This window comes from Nannospalax galili, unplaced genomic scaffold (genome assembly GCF_000622305.1).
Source record: "Nannospalax galili isolate Female #2095 unplaced genomic scaffold, S.galili_v1.0 scaffold695, whole genome shotgun sequence".
Classification (NCBI taxonomy): Eukaryota; Metazoa; Chordata; class Mammalia; order Rodentia; family Spalacidae; genus Nannospalax; species Nannospalax galili.
The window spans coordinates 1,299,663-1,321,434 of NW_008335601.1; the positions used below are offsets into that span (position 1 = coordinate 1,299,663).

The 21,772-nt window shown below is 46.7% G+C and overlaps 1 protein-coding gene across 1 annotated transcript in view; it reads right to left on the reverse strand.

Annotated features, from left to right (window-relative positions):
• Positions 1 to 34: 34 nt before the first annotated feature.
• Positions 35 to 21,772, reverse strand: part of Cmtm6 (CKLF like MARVEL transmembrane domain containing 6) — a gene marked incomplete at its 5' end in the record, with an annotated part of 34,171 nt that continues 12,433 nt past the window's right edge. Inside the window, one exon of the mRNA XM_017797487.2 lies at positions 35 to 3,764. Within this exon, the coding sequence (XP_017652976.1) occupies positions 3,627 to 3,764 (138 nt within the window). The remainder of the gene's footprint in view (positions 3,765 to 21,772) is intronic.

Genomic DNA, 21,772 nt, shown 5'->3' on the forward strand with positions numbered 1-21,772 from the left:
TCATGTTTTTGTAATAAACAACTGCAAAGATATGAACATTGTAATTAAGCAGATTTATTTTAAAAGATTATAAAATTTGACATTGAGAGATACAAAAAGACCCACAAGATTTAAACTGACAAATACAAAAATGATTGGCTGTAAGCAATGTAAAAATACATTTCCCAGTCTCCAATAAAGCATAATTTAAGTATAATAATTATAAAAGTTATGTACTGCAAGTATATTTCACTTATAAGTTTTAAGAACTAGTCTAAACAATTTCTTTGCATAAAATATAGCAAGACAAATTAGCCAGCGCTGTTAGTAAAAATGTACTTCTGAGGTTGCTGAGGTTGCCATTTTGACATAGCGGTTTCTGGTCCCACTCGCTGAGCTTACTCTGTACCGGTCTTTTATTCCCATTTCCTTCCACAGTAGAACAGAGAGGCTAAATCAGCCAAGGGGCCTGGGCAAAACAAGGAGGAAAAAAGTTCTAAGAGTAACTAGAGGGTTGGAGAGATGGCTCAGTGGTTAAGAGCATTGGCTGCTTTTGCAGAGGACCCAAGTCCAATTCCTAGCCCCCAAAGGCAGCTAACTCCAGTTCAAGGTGATCCAATGCCCTCTTCTGACCTCATCAGGCATTGCACGACATGGATGCACTTACGTATGTGAAAGCAATACATTCATACACACAAAATTTTTTTTTTTTTTAAAAAGTGACCAGAAATACAAGTGACCAAATTATCTTTCCAAACAAAAAGGACAAAGCGGCCAACTAGGAGCCCTCCTCTGCACCAATCAAACAAAGTGGAGCTCACAGTCAGGAAGCTCAATGCTGACAGCTGGATGTGTGCAGCCAGGTCAGAACATTTCTGTTCATCTTTTTTAAAAAATATTTTATTTATTTTTTTATTTTATGTGTATGAGTGTATTGCCTGCATGTATGTGGGTGCACCCATGTTCTGCAATGCCACGGAGGTCAGAAGAGGGCTTCCGATTCCCCTGGAACTGGAGTTAAGGATAGTTCATAGGCGCCATGTGGGTGCTGGGAATCGAACCCGGGTCCTCTACAAGAGCAGTCAGTGCTCTTAACCACTGAGCCATCTCTCCAGCCCACATTTCTGTTCATCTTGACTGTGCCCAGTGCTTGTCCTAGTGGTACTAGAGTTTAGATCTGAAATGTCCCAAAGCCCAGATGTGTAAGTCTTGTGCGCCAGAGTACTCTACTAAGAGGTGGTGGAAGCTTTTAGAGGTGGGCCTAGCAGAAGGTCTTAGGCCACTGGGGGTATGCCCTCCAAGGGGACTGCAGGACCTTAAGTCTCCCACTCCTTCTCTTTCTGCTTTCTGCATGCACCTGACAAGCAGCTTGCTCTAACTCCCTACCATGATGTGCTGCTGTTTCACCAGAAGCAACAGGACTCACCTACCGTGGCTGAAGTTTCCAAAACTGCAAACCACGATAAACCCTTTTTCTTCTTTTTTAAAACGTGTGTGTGTGTGTGTGTGTGTGTGTGTATGACTGTATGTCATGTGAGGGCACCGGATTCCCGCAGAGATGGAGTTTCAGGCATTTGAGAGCCTATAGATGTGGGTGCTGGGAAATGAACCCAGGTCTTCTGGAAGATCAGGAAGTGCTCTTCCTCTGGGCCATCTCTCCCGCCCCAACCCTTCCTCTTTTTAAGTTGATTACCTCCAGTATTTGTTATCATAACAGATAGCTGACTAACAGGTAGTGACACTAAGGTAGCCTAGATGATTTTCTGTCAATTTTCAATAGGTCTAGATGATATTTCCAATAACAGCACGGCTTGATGTGAAATTCTACAATTGCCTACCATAAACTGGTTACTTCTGAAATTACTCTATTCTGGGTCCCAAGGGCGCACTCTCTCCTCTCTCTTGGATGACTTGCCCAGTAAAAACAACATCCACAATTGGTTTCATGATCTCCCAGGCAGGCAGTGTGACATCACCACTAACTATATGTGACATCACTACTAACTAGCATGCACACTTGTATGGGATACAAGTGGATAAGGCACTGAGTCAATGACAGAGCAGAGGCTGTGCGCCGAGAACCATCAGTTCTGAAAATGACAACCGAGTTTGTATAACTGAAACCCATCTACACACACAATGGCAGATGAGAAACTAAAAAGGATGGGAACCTTAAACTGGATCCCCAGAGAGAAAACCTAGCCTGGGAAACCTCTACCAAAGCATAGACTGCCTTGACATATGGGCTTGTCATTAACACTGGAGCCTTGGGTCGAACTCCAGGAGGAAGACAAGAAAGGTGCCCTTTGGGCAGAATGGGCTTGTCCCAGCAACAGGCAATCCTTTGGCCGATTTATATCAGAAGTCTCAGAGTAGTTTGACTTCTCCTTCAGACCTGCAACAGTGCTCATCCCTAGGATCTAGGGATCCTAGAGACTTGCTTTCTAAAGACATCTATCTGGAAGAGAAACAAAAGCCATGTCCTGGGGGAACAAGAACTCCTGCTGCAGACTTCTGGTAACAAAAAGGGCCCAAGATTCTGGATGACCTTGAGACAACTGTGGGTGAACAAGAGGGGGGGGAGGGGGGGAGGGGAAGAGTCAAAGGCTCACCTCTGCCACACGTGAAGCAGCACAGGGACCATTCTGATAAGGTCACAAAAGGGGAGAAACCAAAGGCTGGGTCTTTAAAAGGAGCCTGCAGAACTATGGCAAATGAAGTAGAAACAGTCATCTGCCAAAGGGTGACCAACCGTTTCTAACACAGGGTGAACTAGTATGAACATAGTATCAACTATGTATGAACACAGTATGAACTCTTCACACACATGGGAAGTGGTCAGGTCTGTTTGAGTGATTACATTCAGTGAACTGGACAAGGTGTCTATTTTATCTTTGGTCCACAGGTATAATAACAGTTTCTTCAATTTTTCTATGTGCTTCATAACAATTTTTTTTAAACTTTATGTCAACAACTGAAGTGCAGTATAACACCATGAGGCTGCTGATGCTGCAACTTTCATACACATAAAATACCACAGCCCTCATTCACTTTCTATTAGGTTACACAAAGGTCTTGGAAAGTTAAGAGTCATTATCCTAAAAGGTTACCATATAAGCCTAAGGCTGAGTGAGATACAGTAAAGGAAAGACACCTACACCAGCATTTTAAACACTGACATCTTAAATATACATTAAATTTCCAATAAAAGAACAGAATCTAATAATCAAAAAAAAGATAGCTAAGTAAATTAATTTAAAATGAAACTGTTTCTGACTAGATGGATGTGACATGCTGTTCAAACAACCCTAAGGCACAATCTGAAAGCTAAGCCTGGTGAGGGATGCCCTATAACAGAATGACAGGCCATCAATCAGCAGTGGAGACATTAAGTTAAACAACTGTCTTCCTCTCCTCTAAAAACAAAACAAACAAGAACAAAACCCCTCCGTTTAAGGTAAGTTCCAACAGTTCTTAAAAAATAGTAATAAAAAGAAATCCTCTGACCTACTTTGCCCCTTACTGAGAACTGCCTCTGCTTCCCCTCTGCCCTCCCAAAGTGATTTGCAAATGACAGATTCTCCTGGAGCTCTGCAGGCAGTAGGGAGGCCTGTCTCTTCTCTTCACCAGCACCTGCCCAGCTGGTTTTAAGCATTCAGTGGTTCCGTGAGGGCTTCGGCCCGAGCAGTGTTCTCTGGTTTTCTTAACTGCCCCTCCTGTCGTTTTTCACAGAGCATAACAACAAAGTCAAACAGGAACATCAAACTTGCTATAAATCCGAATACCTAAGGAAGAAAAAAAGGGGAGAGGTTATAGAGGAACGGTATGCAGTAAACGTGTGTCTTACTTACCTAGATGTGTTAAAGGTCCACAATCAAACAAAGTCACCAACACCATTTTGGTAGAAAGTAGCAAGGCAAAACTTTATTACGACCAGCCAGGCTGTCTATCTCAGGAATAGAAGCAGCCCCGAACACTACCTGGCCAGGGTTTTTATAGGACTGCAGAAAGCATTATTCAAACAGAGCATTTGTGAGCTAATCAGGTTTATATAACACAGCAAAATTTGAATTCACCAATCAACAGCTTGTTACTGTGTGGGCAATCACATTCACCAATCAACAGTCTGTTACTGTGGGGGATTGAATTCACCAATCAACAGCCTGTTACTGTGTGGGCAATCACATTCACCAATGAACAGCCTGTAACTGTGTGGGCAAGCAAAGCAAGTATACAGAAGCAAGATAAACAGTTAGCCCTAGATTAGAACATTCTGAGGTTTGGCGGTTAGGCCATTTCTCGGACTCACAAGCACACTCTTCTGGGGAATTTACAGGAATCAGGCAGAGGTCAGCCCCTCTTAATTGTCTTAAAGGAAGATGGGGTGAACTTATGTTAGTACCCCAAGATAGTTCATTCCCCATTCCTCTTGGGAGTGAGGTTAATTCTTTGACCTTTTATACCAGATCCTCTGCTTCTCTCTCCATTGGGACCAACTGATCATACTGACTTCTTAATACCATGAGCTTTGTAGGAGAGGAAGTGCCAGGCCTAAGCACAGGACATACTAGGGAGCACAGCTTCTGCCTGGAGAGCACAGCCCATGCTTCTGCAAAAGAGCCAACCTACAATCTGCATGGAGGAGGGGGATCTATCAGGGAGCGACACACCAGCTTATGGGACACTGGGTGCAGGGGGAGAGATATATAAGGTCTGCACTTCCCAGCAATAAACAAGTCTGCAGCACTTTGCCTAGTGCCTGCTTCCACCCAACTCCTGGTGTCTGTGTGTTGACTGCACTGCTCACCCCCACCTCAGCCAGATCCCTCGTTCCCTGCAGTCCTTCGTGGGCTGGACCCACAAGGAAACCTGCAACAGCTGGTGCCTGAACAAGGTTCCTGGCCCCCGCCCCCGGCGTTGGCGATGCCCCCAACTTCGGTTCGTTCAGTGAGCAGGCCCCGGGTTTTGTCTGTCCGTTCAGCTGCTTGAGGGTGAGCAAGTGGCCCCCTCCTCTGTCCCCTCTAACCTGTTTGTCATATTTGTTGTTAAATCAGGAAAGCACACTCCACCATGTGGTCCCAAAGCCCACGTCTGCACCTTTCCCTTCTCGGCTCATCCTGGTAAGTTCACATAAGCACTGATCCATCCTGAACTCAGAGCCCAGTTCGGGTCATCCTGTTGCCTGTCCCGGAGACACTGTGTGAGCATATGGCTGAAGGTGTCACGGCCTTCAGAAGTCCCTCACTAAGCACAAGACATTTGGATCCGATACACCTCTTCATGCCAGGGCAGTTTATGTCCGAGTGGCTCATGGTCCTTGTTTGCTTCATTTGTCCCCTCTTGGTAGTCACCCTTGCCTTTTACTTTTGTGGCACGTTTCCTTTCACAGGACCTTCCCACGATGGGCAACTTACCACCACAGTGCAAGGAGCCACAAATGGCAGAGCTCAAATCGCTCCTTGGTACTTGGGGACTGAAAGTTAAACCAAAAGATATTAAAAATCTCTGGGATGAGGCCACTAACTTGGCCCCTTGGGTCTCTCCCGAGAATATGTGGGATCCTGACCTCTGGATGCAGGGCCTCTTCTTGGCCCGAAAAAGGGAAGTAGGATTGGGAGTCAATTCCCCTGCCTCGTTAGTCCCAATCCTTTTAGCCATCATTGCCAGTCTTAAGTCCTCCTCCCCTGAAGAAGTCATTTCAGCCCACAATAAGCACTGTCAGGATCAGGCCAGTGTAGACCTTGCCATTACCTCAACCCCCACTGGCCTTGATATGGGAACCAGCCCTGAGGTCAAGCCAGATGAGGAAGGGGCCCCCTTGCCTCTACCTCAGAGCCCGCTTTCAAAGCCACAACAATTGGAGACACCACCACCCCATTACCCCTGGAAGGAACTACGTTCTGCCTGCTCCAACGCACCTCCCGCTACCCCTCTATGGCCCACCCACCCCTTGCTGGCCACTGTCCACCTTTCCAGTTAATGTCGGCCCAAACGCTGTCCAACAGCCATGGGTGCCCACCACTCTCACAGAACATGCACTCATCTGCAAAGCCACCAATGAATCAGGCCCCATTTCCCCATATTTTGAGCAAGTTCTCCACCAATGGGCCATGCAGTTAGACCCATTACAATTGGTATAACTTATCAAAGGCTGTTTTGGAGCCCTCAGTCTTCCTGAGCTGGTGTTCGGCTTACAACGATCAGGCTGAAAATCAGACACGTCTCAACTTTCAATACGGCCTTAATATTACTCTGGATATGCTCACAGGACGTGGCCAATATATTGACCCCATTTGGCCTTCATGCTTACTACCAACAAGTTAGTGACCTGGCCTTCAAGGCCCTTAAGTGTTGCTCCCCCCATGACCCACAGGCAGAAATTCTTCCACAATTTGATTCAGCAGCCAGGGGAGTCCTTCACGGACTTCCTCACCCATGTAACCAGGGCAGTGGAACAGACAGTGGAGTCTGGACCCACCCATGATATGCTTATCAAACAACTGACATGGGAGGGCCTAAATACCCCTACCTGCAATGCTAGCGCACCTGTCAGCAATGATGATATTCATAAATGGGTACTCGCCACTAGAGACCTAGATCCTAGGACAGGGCCCATTGAGGCCCTGACCGCCTCCTTAGAGGTGCTCTTATTACAAGCAAGGCCCACCACCTCCGATTCAAAAGATGGCAGCTGAAACTGCGGGAGGACAGGACATCTCCTCAGGGACTGCCCGAACAACAGAGCTCATCCAAAGACCCGCTGCCCCAAATGCAAAAAGAGATTTCATTGGGCAAAAGATTGTAGGTCACAGCCCCAATCAGACTCGGCTCCTTTAAACTCCACCCGGGGCGCCCCTCAGCCCCACAAGTAAGAGGGAGAACGAGACAGATTTTATGGACCCTTCCGATTCTTAATCACTTCCCCCTAATGAACTTATTTCTGGATGGGATTACTGTGAAGGGCCTAGTGGACATGGGAGCCGATGTTACCATCATCACCGAGAGCAAGTCTCTTCAGTTCCACCATCGGAAATATCAGCCTGGCCCGCCCATTAAGGGAGTTGGGGGCAGCCAGGACACAAAGCTGGTCGTCTGCCCAGTACACTGGAAGGACTTAGACGAGAGTAAGGGCACATTCACTTCCACAGTGGTCGACATCCCCCACAACTTGTGGGGTCGAGATGTCCTGGAGGACATGGGTGTGGTCCTTACCACAGACGATCAAGCCTTTTATGATGATGTCATAGCCCATGATAAACTTGGCCTCTCTGGGAGAAATCAGAGCCCTGACCAGCACCCCCAATTCTAAGGGCCACTGTCCTCCCTGGGACATCCCCTAAGGAGTCTCCCATACCGATCATGCTTACCTGGCCCTCGACAGATGCAATTTGGGTGAAGCAGTGGCCTATTATAGAACCTAAATTGTCTAACCTCAAAAATTTGGTCCAGGAACAGCTGGACCTCGGACATTTGGAACCATCCACTCATAAATATAATACTCCAATATTCTCTATAAAAAAGAAAAATGGTCGTTTTAGATTGCTTCAGGACTTACGTGCCATTAATGACCAAATGGAAAAAATGGGCTCGACACAGGCCGGCTTGCCCCACCCTGGTGCTATTCCTCCTTGTTATTATATCATAACACTTGATATTAAGGATTGCTTCTTCTCAATCCCGGTGGCCCCCCAAGATCATGATCACTTTGCCTTTACAGTTTGGGAACCTAACTTCCACAAACCGGCCCTCAGATATCAATGGAAAATCCTTCCCCAGGGAATGAAAAACAGTCTTACTATTTGTCAGCTTTTTGTCTCACAAGCCACTTCACCCATCCCTCATAGTGTACAATTTATTCACTATATGGATGACTTTCTGTTGTCCCACCCTAACCCACAATTTCTCTGCAAGGTAACCAGAGACTTACTCTTCCGCCTATTGTCCCTTGGCTTGTGTATCACCTTAGATAAGCTACAGGAGGTACCTCCTTATGCCTTTTTGGGGCATACCATTTCAGTCGGCATACACCCTATGGCCCCTGCCTTTAATTCAAGGCTGGTCTATCCACTAGCCAATTTTCAACAACTCTGTGGCACCATAATTGGCTTAAACCGTTCTTGCCCATTCCCTCGGAGGAATTGAGGGAGCTGTTTTCTCTTTTGGAGGGCCCCACCTGCCCTTCAGCAAAGATTAACTTAACTCCCCCGGCCATTCCCTTATTACAAAAGATCACTGGGTTACTCTCGTCAACAACCCTCGACAGATATGAGCCCTTACAATCCCTACAGGCTTTAGTGCTATTGACTTCTGGCTTCCTTGGTGCCCTTTGGCAGAATGGACCACTTATCTGGGTCCATCTCTCATACTCAGAGCTCCAGCAGGTTTCCTCCAAGTTTGATCTGGCCTTTAACTTGGCAGTCAAACTGCACACTCAAGCTCAAAAGACCTTCAATAGAGAACCTGATGCTATTGTGCTCCCCTTTCCCCTCCATAACCTACAGGCCCTCTGGGCCAATTCCGTAAGTTTTCAGACTATGATGTCAGGCTTCCCTGGCACCATTGGCAATCACCTGCCCCAAGACAAAAGAATTCAGGCCCTTCTCACATTGCCACTTGAAGTTAAGCCCCACAACACTCCTTCGCCAACTCCCCAAGCAACCACTGCCTTTTTGGATGCTAATAAGAACTTTGGGGTCCTGATACATAGTCCTGGAAAAATGGATATCACCCACATCGTCCCTAATCCTGGCTCTGTCCAGTTGGGAGAACTTCTTGCTATACTTAAGGCTTTAGCAGAGTGCCAGAACGAACCCCAAAATCTCTTTACTGATAGCACCTATGCTGTTCAGGTTGCTAAGGTTCAGGTTTCTCATGTTAAAAACTCCTCCACCCCACTCCACCTCACTATGGTCAAGCTACAGGAATGCCTAGAAAATAGAAGTCAACCCATGGTATATCTCACACATCTGCTCACATACCACCCTTCCCAGAATCCTAGCTCAGGGGAATGCCACCAGAGGTGCCCTGATCATGACAGTCCAGTCTAGCCTGTTAGAACAAGCAAAAGCTTTACATCAACAATTCCACCTGTCCCCTCAGAGTATTCATAAACTCCTCCCAGAAATCCCCGTGTCCCAGTGCAAGCACCTTGTCCACTCATGTGCTACCTGCGCCCCACTCATGCCTCTTGGGCCCCTTAACAGGGGAGGGATCCTATTTCATCCCCGTGGTTTGATACCCAGTGCCATTTGGCAGATGGATGTGACTCACTACACCCCTTTTGGAAAATTGAGATTCATTCAGGTTATAGTTGACACATGATCCTCCCTTACTTATGCTTTAGTTCTCTCAGGGGAAAAGACTATACATGCCATTAAAGCTATAAAGTCCGCCATGTTAATCATGGGCGTACCCTGGGCGCTTAAGACTGATAATGGGCCCGCTTATTCCTCTCAAGAATTCAATAAATTTGTTTCCTCCTGGGGAACCAAACACACTTCTGGTATTCCCTATAACCCGCAAGGACAAGCCATTGTCAAAAGGATCAACAGGACACTTAAGTCCCTCCTGGCTAAAAGCCCCTCGGCTGAGGCCAAACGCAACCCTCATTTGTCTCTTACTGAGGCTTTGTTCCACCTTAATTTCCTCATGTTTGACGACCCCGGTCTCAGTCCAGCATACAAACATTGGTCCTTCTTGCCTCAGGCTACACCTCTGCCACTAGTTAGATGGAGGGATCCTATTTCATCCTTGTGGCAGAAACCAGCCCCTGTCCTGATGCAAGGATGAGGATACACTTGTATTTTTCCACAGGATCCTATGATCCCCATCTGTATTCCATAGAGAGACATCCAACCAGCTACGGAAGACCATCTGGAGATGGGGCCCGACTGAGTTTGATAAGCCATGACATCCTTTTCCAGCTTCATTATCTTTGGCATCCTTTTGTCCTTTGGCTGTGCTTCTCCCCAGGCTTCAGATCTCTGGGCAATGGTCCCCTTACTACCTCTGATTCTCCCTGTAGATGACCAGTCACCCGCTTTTCCGGTTCTCTTTACTACTAATGAATCCCTAGGTCTCCCCACCATGGAATTGATTCATGCATCCGTTCCCATAAATGGTACATGGTCCCTTACAGGATCGCTTTGCTTCAGCCCAGTCCTTTACCCTTCCTCCCCTAATGTTTCTTACTGTCACTCCCTCTTTAACATCACAACAGGCGACTTTCATGGAAACCAGAGCCAGGGCTCCTTATGGGGCCTCAAAATCTGGTCTCCCTTAGTAAAAGACACTTTTTAAGACTACAGTGTCCTTCGTGCCCCCTGGGGCCACCACCCCTCCCCCCACAGGGGTCAGGTGTCCTCCATGGACCCGGTGCCCGCCCACCCATAAACTTCCCACCACATTGCGCTTTCCTATTCCATGGGAACACTGCCTCCTGCTCACTCCTGGAGACACGCTCCCCTTTATGGACACCTGCAGGCTTCCTCCCTGGCAGCCTGGAGACACCTTGTCTCTACAAAACCCCTCTGAGGTCCGGCAGGTCTGGCTTGCTGACATCTGAGAAGCGGCTGTAACTTCTTGCCCTCCTCTTCCCTCACATGGTCATGCCAGAGATCACACCCTTCGAGGGCTGGTAGTCAATGACGGGTAAGATCCTGATGGTCAGGACGACATAATACAGGCACAGTCCATCAAGCTGGGTGCCCTCTATGGTGGGGTCGACTATGTCGAGGCAAAGAACCTCAGCTCCCACTGACCTTTCTATAATAAAAAGGGATGGATATATAGGAGAGGAAGTGCCAGGCCTAAGCACAGGCTGCACTAGGGAGCACAGTTTCCGCCTGGACAGTGCACCCTGTGCTTCCTCAAAAGAGCCAACCTATAATCTACCCGGATGAGGGGATCAATCAGGGAGCGACACACCAGCTTATGAGACACTGGGGGCAGGGAGAGAGAAATATAAGGCCTGCCCTTCCCAGCAATAAACATGTCTGCAGCACCTTGCCTAGTGCCTGCTTCCACCTGACTCCCGGTGTCTGTGTGTTGATTCCGCACCACTCACCCCCACCTTGGCCAGAACCCTCGTTCCCTGCAGTCCCTGTGGGCTGGACCCGTGAGGAAACCTGCAACAGAGCTTAAAAGATTGAAGCCTTTGATTTACAAACAATGAGAGGATTTAAAAGACACAGTCCACAAGTCGGGCTAGGACTCTAAGGAGTAAGGGTCCAGCCATTGCACTTAGCAGGGCAATTAGCTAGGGGGACCATGAGTACATGGGACTCATACGAGTTTGTGCCCTGCTCTTGCTCCTTAGCTCATTCTTGGAGCCTCTTACAAACTAAAGCAAGGCTTTCCCTAATTATGCCGGAGTGATTGGCATAGTAGCAACATTGGTCCCCCAGGGCCACTCATAAACCTCCTTGCTGCATTAGCAACAAGTCTAAGCCTCCTGTGTTTTGGAGGACTACTCTGCTAAGGAGTCCAGGGAAGCTTCTAAGTGTTTGAGAGAGTTCTCCATTTCCAATAGGTCTGCCTCAATTCGGGTGCTAAGAGCTTTGAAGTTATTATCATGGATAACTAAGGCAGCAGTCCCCACCCCCGCTGCTCCAGTTATAGCTAGTCCCACCAGGGCGGGCATGAGGATGGAAGTGGTGATGACTTCTCTTGGCTTTCTAATTAAGAGGAAAGTTCTCTTATGATCCTCCCACGCCTCCTGAGAATAATAATATATCTGGGGAAGCAGGTGTACTAGAATACAAAAGTCCTTTTTGGTCATTGCTGTATTGAAAGATGTAGATCTAGCCTGACTTCTCTGGGTGTCTGGCTCCTGGATCGAGCTCTTGTCTGGCTCCTGCAAAAGCTTTTGCAGGTCATTAGGTTTAGGGTTAGGTGAGAGTAGGTGAGGGTTAGATCCGATCACCATTCGGGGAACTTGCCAGCTAGGACCCCTGGGTCATATCCAGATTTATACAGTCTCATCCCCCAGGTCTTGCTTCCTCCCTGAGGTAGTAAAGGAAATCACAAAGGGGTTTTCACCTGGCTTTCTAGTCTTATGTCTCTTAGCTACAATGAAGTCCTTCTCTGGCCTAGTGACTCATGGTGCACTAGTTTCACATCCCCAATTTTTCCAAAAATAATCCTGGGCTCCTCCATATTTGTCCACAGGTTTCCCTCCGAGACAGACATAGAATTCAAAGGTGGCAAGTGTGTTTTTCTTACAATCCATTTGACATCCATATACAAAACAGCTAAGACTCTGCCCTGCTCGAGGCATGGCATCCCAAGTATTACCAATGAGATCACAGAGATCAAAAGCGAAGGTGGGAAAGAACGATCCCTCAGGGCCCACACGGGAGTAATTAGAGACTACCTTAATATCAGAAGCCCTACTGAGTACCAAGGTCGTAACTACTGCCTGATGAAGACTCGATCGGCCGGCTCCTTGAGTGGGGCAGAGAAACAGGAAGGTTAAGAGCCAGGGGAGTCCTTTGAAAGCTTGAGTCTTAGAGGATTGTCAGTGCGTTGGATTCTCCATGTCTGCGGGATGTGATCAGGATGAGCAGGCTTAATGTGGGAGCAATGTATCCAGTGCTGGCATCTGCCCACCTTAACTGCAGTAGGGGTCAGGAGGACGACTGGGTAGGGGCCTGTCCACCTAGGCTCAAGGTTAAGAGTTTGGTGTTGGCGAACCCAAACCCAGTCACCAGGCCCCAAATCAGTCTGGTCTACAGTTAGTGATGAGTTCTTGGGCTCATGGGCTTCTCATACCAGTCTGTGGACCTGGCTCAGGACACCATGCAGGGCCTGTAATGACTTTAAGAGGTTATGATTAGAGATTTCAGTCAAGTGCTCTTCTCCAAGGCAGGGAATGAGAGGTGGAGATTGCCCAAACAAGATTTTAAAGGAGTGATTCCTTTTACATAGGGAGTGCATCTTGCCTTAAGAAGGGCGAAAGGGAGAGAACTTACCCAGTCACCGCCAGTCTCGGTTGTAAGTTTGGTTAAAGTTTCCTTTAAGATTCTATTCATTCTACCTGACCTGAGCTCTGGGGATGATATACACAATGCAATTTCCAGTCAATCTGTAGGGCAGAAGCTAAAGATATGTGGACTATGAAAGCTGGGCCATTATCGGACCCCAGACCAAGAGGGATACCGAATCGGGGTATAATCTCATTTAGTAGCTCCTTTGCTACTACCTGAGTGGCCTTGGATCTCGTGGGGTATGCTTCAACCCATCCTGTAAAGGTGTCTACTAAGACAAGTAAATATTTGTATGTGTAGACGCCTTCAGTCATTTCATTAAAGTCCAATTCCCAGATTTCTCCAGGTGCTTGACTGCGAAGTCTTTGTTCTGGAAAAAAGAACTCTGAGGCCGGGTTAGTCTGAGCACAAACTTGGCATCTCTTGGCTATATCCTGGCACATTTGATTAGGAATATATAGGTCCCTTCTTGTCAGTTCTGCCATTTTGGTGGCTCCCATGTGGGTTGCAGAATGTAGCTGTTGCAACCAGTTTCTTCCCAGTGCTCTTGGAAGGATGGATCTCCCATCCTCTGTCAGATAACATCCCTTATTGTCCTTCTTTTCCTTTTAAATCCTTTATTATACTGAGATCAGATGCCAGGTAAGTGGGGGATTCAGACAACATTTGAGTAGGCAAAGCAGTCAGAATCTTTAAGGCCTCTACTGGCAATAAGGCTTCCTTTGCCATCCGGTCTGCAAAGTCACTGCCCCTCGCTTTCTCTGAGTTTTCTTTCTGATGTCCCTTGCAGGGTATAATGGCTACTTGGCTGGGGAGCCACAGGGCTTCCAGGAGGGCAAGAATTTCCTATTTTTGATTTGTCTTCGATTGGAGGTAAACAGCCCTCTTTCCTTGTGTAAGGCCCTGTGCACATGTGCAGTGGTGAAGGCGTAGCGACTATGTAAATATTTACAGTCTTCCTTTGCCCATCTGAGCACCTGAGTCAAGGCAATAAATTTGGCTTTTTGTGCTGATGTGCCCTGCCCTAAGGTGTTGGGTCACTACTGCCGCCCCCACATACCAGATACCATCCTTGACATAACTACTGCCATTGGTAAATAGCTCGGCATCCACCCTGGGCAAAGGTTGATCCCTCAGGTTTTCCCGTACCCCTGTGAGAGTACCTACTGTTTCCAAGCAGTCATGAGCAGGTGACTGTGCATCTTCATCTGGTAGGAAGGTGGCTGGATTCAGGATTTCAGATTTGAGGAAGGTTATGCGTGGAGGGTCCAGCAGTAGTACTTGGTACTGGGTAATGTGTGTTAAAGATCCATCGGTCAGAAGGGGCTCGCAACAGGGCCTCGACTGAATGGGGTTCGCAGATCTGCAGATCTTGGCCTAGAGTGAGCTTGGAGGCTTCCCTAACTAAGAGGGCAGTGGCTGTGATGGCTCTCAAGCAACTAGGCCATCCAGAAGCTACGGGATCAAGGTGCTTGGACAAGTAGGCTACTGATCTTCTCCAGGGACCTAGGGTCTGAGTCAGAACTCCCTTAGCTATCCCCTTTCATGCACAGCGAGCAGAAAGGGCTTGGTAACATCAGGTAAAGCTAAGGCTGGAGCCTGAGTTAGCGCCTCCTTGAGCTGGTGGAAGGCTTGTTCTTCTGGTTGTTCCCAAACAAACTCAGTCCCTTCTTGCGTGGTGGCAGCATAAAGAGGCTTCGCCAGTTCCGAGAATCCAGGAATCCAGAGTCTATAATACTCTGCTGCCCCCAAGAATTCTTTTACTTGTCTTTGATTATGGGAAGGGGGTATACTAAGCAGGGCTGGGATACATTTAGGCCCCAAGGAGTGCTTCCCTTCATGGATCTGGTAGCCCAAGAAGGGACAGAGGGATGGCATACCTAGGCTTTCTTAGTGGAGACTTTGTATCCCAGAGCATCCAGCTCTCTCAAAAGGGCCTCTGAGGCCACCTCACAATCCTCAGGGTTGTCTGTGGCTAGGAGGAGATCATCAACATACTGTAATAAAAGAGTTACCTCTGAATGGGCTTCTTTGTAAGTAACCAAAATCTCTTCTTGAGGCTTCATCAAATAGCATGCGTGAGTTCCTGAACCCTTGTGGAATCCGTGTTCATGTGAGTTGTCCGCTGTAAGATCCATCAGGATCCGTCCATTCAAAGGCAAATGTAGGCTGACTGATTTCAGCAACCGGTAGAGAGAAGAAGGCATCCTTTACATCAAACACAGAATAGACCTTCCTCTTTGGCCCAAACTCACTAAGGAGGGTGTATGGGTTGGGCACAGTTGGGTGGATCACCTCAACCCTCTTGTTGACTTCTCTCAAATCCTGAACAGGCCTGAATTCAGAGGTTCCTTGTTTTGGCACGGGCAGAAGGGGGTGTTCCATGGGGAGCAATGAAGGATGAGGATTCCCGCTTCCCTAAGCCAGTTAATATGTTTAGCAATCCCTTGTCTTGCTGGCAGCTAAGAGGATACTGCCTCATTCTGACAGGAGTAGCCAGGGTTTTATAGGATTACAGAAAGCATCGTTCAAACAGTGCATCTGTGAGCTACTCAGGTTTGTACAACACAGCAAAATTTGAATTAACCTATCAACAGCCTGATACTGCACAGGTAATCAAATTCACCAATCAACAGCATGTTACTGTGCGGGTTATCGCATTCACCAATCAACAGCCTGCAACTGTGTGGGCAAGCAAAGCAAGTAGACAGAAACGAGATAAGCAGCTAGCCCTAGATTAGAACATTCCAAGGTTTGGTGGTTAGGCCATTTCTTGGACTCACAAGCACACTCCTCTCTGGGGAATTTACAGGAATTGGGCAAAGGTCAGCCCCTCTTAATTGTCTTAAAGGAAGATGGGGGGAACTTATGTTAGTGTGGGAGACAGGCTTGAGCCTAGGGTGAAAGTCTTATTGACAGCCATACAGCAGGCCTGAGGCAACGGCCCAACTGCTGGAGCCACAATGAACAGCTTGTGACATTTTGCTCCCATTGGCAGATCTTGAGACTGATGCCTAGAGCTCGCCACTCCCTAATCACCCCCTTAGAATCAAGGTATCCTACTTGCTGTACTGTGATAGGATGCTAAACCTGTTATGCTAATAAGGTCTCCTACTTGCTGTGCTGTGATTGGACCACTATCCCTATATAAGTTTGTGCCTTTCTGCAATAAAGCAGACCTGTGTCACTGAACCTGGTCTCCTGTGTCTGAATGCAGCTCCGCTGACACAGTCTCCTCACCAGCCCTGGGGTCTGGACCGGATGACTGATTGGAGGAACTAAGAGAGCAGGAGACCGGCCATAGCCGGAGGAGAGCACCACAGCCGGCGACCACATGTTAGTACCCTGAGATAGTTCATAGAGGAACGGTACGCAGTAAACATGCATGTCTTACTTAGCCAGATGAGATGGCTGATCAATTTTACCTTTTATCAACTACTCTTTAACAGTGAAAGTATTTAAAATCATCAAAAAAAGGGAAAGAAATGACAAAAGAGAAATTCCAGAATAATAGCTATTAGTCAAAATCCCACAAAATACAAATGCCCTGCCTTTTGTTCTGTTTTTGTGGTGCTGGAGACAGAACCCAGTGTCTCATGCAAGCTAAGTAAGTGCTCTACCACTGAGCTGCATTCCCAGCCCCCACCTTCAAAGCCTGGCCCAAACCAGCTTTGAGTCATGGTCTCTTATCTAAGTGCCTCCTGATCACCTATTCCTTGTATAAAGCCGTATACTATCTGGGCGAATTCACCTCTTCCAGAAAATTACAAAAGTAAGGAATTTCCTTTGTTCCCCTGACTTCCTTCTGGTTGGAGTTTGGAGTCTAGTCCCCATTGTGGTTATTAAAGGATCCATTTACTTAAACTTCAATTAGAGGGCCTGCCTACCTCCCAGTCAGTCTACATCAACCAGCTCTCTCACATCTGCTTCAGAGCCAAAACTTGGGGCTTGGTAGGTAATCTGACTCCAACTACATTTTCCATGTGGTGGGGGTGAGGGTTTCTAACTGCCAAGAGATCACCTATCACTGTCATCTATCACTAATAAAACTCCAATCCTAAAACTGTTGCAAGCTGCCCAACTACATCAACAGGCAGCTATCCTCCACTGCATGGCACACTACAAATTCCAATTAGCCTCCAAGTAGGAAATCACAAGGCTAGCACAGGGGATAAACTTCAAGCCACACCTTCTCTCCTCTCCTACTTGCTCTGTCTTTTGAACATCCTCCTTGCTCTACTTGAAGGAAAAGAAAAGCTGTCCCAAGAGGGGTTCACCTGACAGGTCTGAGATACTGGGATTCAAGGGAAACACTCAGGTCCTTTTGAGTAAGAGATTTATTACAAGAGATTTTTAATGCCATAGAGAAGATACCACAGTGAGGGCTGTGAGGAGACGTGAGGCTTATGAAGCAGAGCGGGGTCCCTTCTTATGGGTTTCAGAAGGGATGCTCTATGCCATGTGGTTGAACAGTAGTTCACAGTATTCACTTTTAGTCAGGGTGTCTGATTCTTGCATGGCAGGGGGAGGGGAGAAAGAGAAATGTGTGACTTTGAGGATGTGGGGGAAGTGGGCAGGAGGAGCCCCAAGAGGACAAATTCCTGGCTAAGACTGGTAGATCAACTTTACAAACCTCATGTCATCTATTAAAAAGAACAAATATCTGCTGGTCCTTACACCTTTTCTGAATGGGGAGAAGCTCCTCCATGTATCTTCAAGGGAGTTGATAGAGTAATGTCTTCATCAAATAAGCAGAACTCAGAATTAGGCTTCCCATCTCCACTCAAACTGACAACAGCCCTGCATCCATATCTCAAGTCACAGGGGTCTACAAAGCTCTCTGAATTACCTGGAGGTTACTTATCCCTCACAGTCTCAGTCATCAGGTGAAGAAGAAAGAATGAACTAAATGGCTTTACAAAGAAGATCTTATTCAGTTAATGGTACAAATGCAAACTGACTAGATTAGCCTTCTCCCCATCACTCTCATGAGAAGACATCCAATACTCCGGCTCCACACAGCCCAAGTCCTTTCACACCAACATAGGGAAGGCCCTTTGTGTTAGGCAACTTTCCTTTCCCCTCCAGTCCTAGGTGATATATCCTAGCACTTTCACATACCAGACATTTCCCAAGACACACTTTAACAGGCTTCTATCAAAACCTTCCTCTGATCCACCACCTCTCCCCATCTACCCAAGCGACTGGGTCTATTTAAAACCTAACCTCAAAATACCTTCAACCTCCATGGTCAGGGCCCCCTCCTCACCACCCACACTGCTTCTAAGTTATCAGGTCTCAGTTCCTGGATATATTTTTCTAGATTAAAGATGGCTCATGTATCATAAGAACAATACAGCCCCACACTAAAACCAGACACCAAGTCAACTCTATCCCAGAGGAATAACTCTAGAATCACCTCACTAGTATCCTTGCCTACTCTTGTGATCTCCTAGGGGACCTCCCACAACCCCCACCCCAACAACCCCCATCTGTGTATCACAGGGGAAAGGAATTCCTCAAATAATCCTCAATGAACTCTGGCAACCAGCCACAGGAGTTGACAGTGACAATGACTACAAATTACATGGGGACTTTATGTACTTTACCCTAGCTGGAATACAATTCTACACTTTCATCTCTGCAATCTTGGCCTGTTCTGATTAACAGTGTGCATCTTCCCTTGCTCTAGCCTGTCTTTTTGTTTCACTCTGCCTGTGCGGTCCCAGTAGAGAGCGCACTCTCGGCCTCTCATCACTGGCTTAATAACTCGAGTTCTGCTCCGGCCAACAACTATGTCTCTCATCATCTGCACACTGCTACTCCTGCTCCTGTGTAAGCCTGGGGTAGACTCACAGGCATCATTCTGGATGTAGACACAAGAGAGATGTGCCTTTACAAACACCATTACTCTGACAGAGGGGAGCTCAGACTTACACAATACATACACCCAGAATATCTCCAAACTTCTCAAACCTACACTCAGAGTCCCAATTTCCAGGCCCCTTACCACACGCTTCCTTAGTGACCTGTGGTTCCCTCTGCTGTACCAGACAATCCTTTCAAGGAGGCACCACAGCGGGACATCTAGATCCCTCATTGTGCAAACTTACCATAACTTTCAAGCCTGCCCCTAGCCAACTTCCCACTGGGTCTACTCCAACATTGTGCCACCACAAGTGAAAAGTTTCCTCTGCTGATTCTTGTTTTCAGGCTGAATATCTACTGGCTTAGATGCTAGCTTATTATACTGCCAGAGTTACACACCCATCTCTTCCTACAGCTTCCTGCAGATGAGGAATCCATACAAACCTACAAGAAGATCCTCCTCCTTTCTAAATGCTCTTCATCTTATGGTCTAGATAAACATAAACACCTCATATTCTTTTTCAAAGTGTCTCAAACCCCACTGTTAGACTTCAATCAGGTTGGCTCTCTATCTGGGAACAGAGTGTACAGCTATCCCTTTCTTCTCCCTCCACCTCATCACCTGTTTATTCCAACAGGACACCTTCTTCCCCTACAGCTCATCAGCCTACCTCTGCCTCCCCACTAGCCAGACTGGAACCTGTGCTCTAGCATCCCTATCCCCAGATGAGAATATTGCTCCTGCTAACCAGAGCTGTCCAGTCCCTTTGACTGGACACATATCTAGAAAGAGAACCTTTGCTCTTATTTCCCTGGTGGCAGCCCTCAGAGTGGCAAATGTAACCACCTCTGTAATTTGTCATCAAGCATCTTGGGACATACAGGAAAGCTGTGCTGAAATTTCACAGCACCTGATGCACAATCAGGTGTACTTCCGGGCAGCAGTGACTCTCTAAAATAGAAGAGGTTCAAATCTGACTGCAGAAAATTGAGAACTGTGCCCTTCCCTGGAGAAGGAATACTGCTTTCATGTAACCCAATCTGTCTTGTTCAGAGATGCAGTGAAAAAGCTAGCTAGCTACCTGTGCTTCAAGAATCAGACAAGAGGCATCCAAGTCATGAGTCAGATGGTCCCAAAACTTTTCGTGGACCTCCTGGCTTATACCTGTGGTTACTCCTTTACTACTGTGATTTTTTAAATTTGTAGGCTTCTCGCTGATCCACATACTGATCCAATTCACCCAGAATACTGTTCAACACGCTATTGGATTCTTGTGGATAAGAGTCTTCTGATGCACAAATACAGATACCAGCTTCTGACTGGGGGACCAACAGCCAACTGATGAGCACAGGATAAAGAAGTAGGGGAGGGGAGGGCATGTAGCTCCCTATACACATTTCAGTCCAGTAGGAAACACACAGATCCGAGGTTAACATCTCAAATCCATGGACCCCATCTCCTTCTACATCCTATATGTGGAGGTTGGAAATGGTACATTGTGGATACAGCCCCTTCAGGAGACAAGGCAGTCTGGGAGAGATCTAGCATACCTTCCTCTTGCGTCTCTTTACTGTCCTTCTCTGCAAGCACAGCAATAATATGTGAACAAATATTCTCTTTTTCTCTGCAGCCCAGCCCAGCTCTAACTGACTGGCATTATGCTTCTTATCCAAGTGTCTCCAAGTCACACATTCTTCCTAGCTAAGCCACAAGCGATCTTAGAGCATCCATTCCCTGGGAAACTTATAAAAGTAAGGAACTCCCTTTGTTCCCAGGACTCTTCCTCAAGTTTGGATTTGGAGTCAAGTCACATTATTAAAAGACCCATTTACCTGAAATATGTCTAAGCACCTGTCTCTGTCAGCATCTGTCTATATCCTAAGATTATGTATTCATGTGTCTGTGTGGGATGTCAATCTATGAAATTAAGATCAGCAGATGAAAAATGAAACCCCACAAAATGGTATTAAACACAACAAAACTATTAGCAATTAGAGTGATTGACACATGTGAAAAGGGAAATAGGTGATTAGGCAACTCAGCCTAGGTGAAAAATGGACAAAGTTATTAATATCAGCTGGGTGTGGTGCTGCACACCTTTAATTCCAAAGGCTGAGGCAAATGGATCCTTCTAAGTTTGAGGCTGACCTGGTCTACATAGTGAGTTCAAGCACACCCAGGGCTACACAGTGAGCTCCTGTCTCAAAAGAAACATACAAAAAACAAAATAAACAAAAAGTTATTAACATAAAAACAGAAACCTCATTTTTAAAAATACTAAAAGACATTTTCCAGTTAATTGTTACATTGTAATGACACAGGGACATGATGCCAAAGCCTACTTCCTCTTCCTTAATCACTTCCTCATTGTATTATTCTAACATATGACCAAACATTCTGAGAATTCTATGGAGAGACTGAAGACCATGCTTCAAATTTAGCTTTCTCCCTGGCAAAGCTCTTAAGGAAGTGGAGGCCTAAAACAGAGCTCTGTTAAACAGAAAACTACACTGAAGTCTCTCAATGCCTAATACTCCTCTTCCATCACTTTGTGCTTTGTTGGGGGCAGGGTGTCCTTAAACTTACAATCTCCTAGCAGTTCCCCAAATGCTAGGACTAAAGGCAAGTGCAACTACTGGCCTGCACCTCGTGACTTTAGCATTCTGTGATGTCTCTTGCAACCTCCAGCTTCCTCCTTTCCCCAACCCCACTGCCCTAAAGAACGCATTGTTTCATCTCACCATACTACACATTGAGCTCTGAATTCATTCCACCTAGATGTCCCGAGAATAGTCAACCTGAATTAATCAACTCATTCCCAAACTCAGGTCCTTCTCCTTCTGGAGTCTTTATTGTGGCTTGACTGATATCTGTTTCCTTATTTACCTAGCAAACTTCTTTATAATTCAAATACAAACCAGATGTCATCTCACCTGAC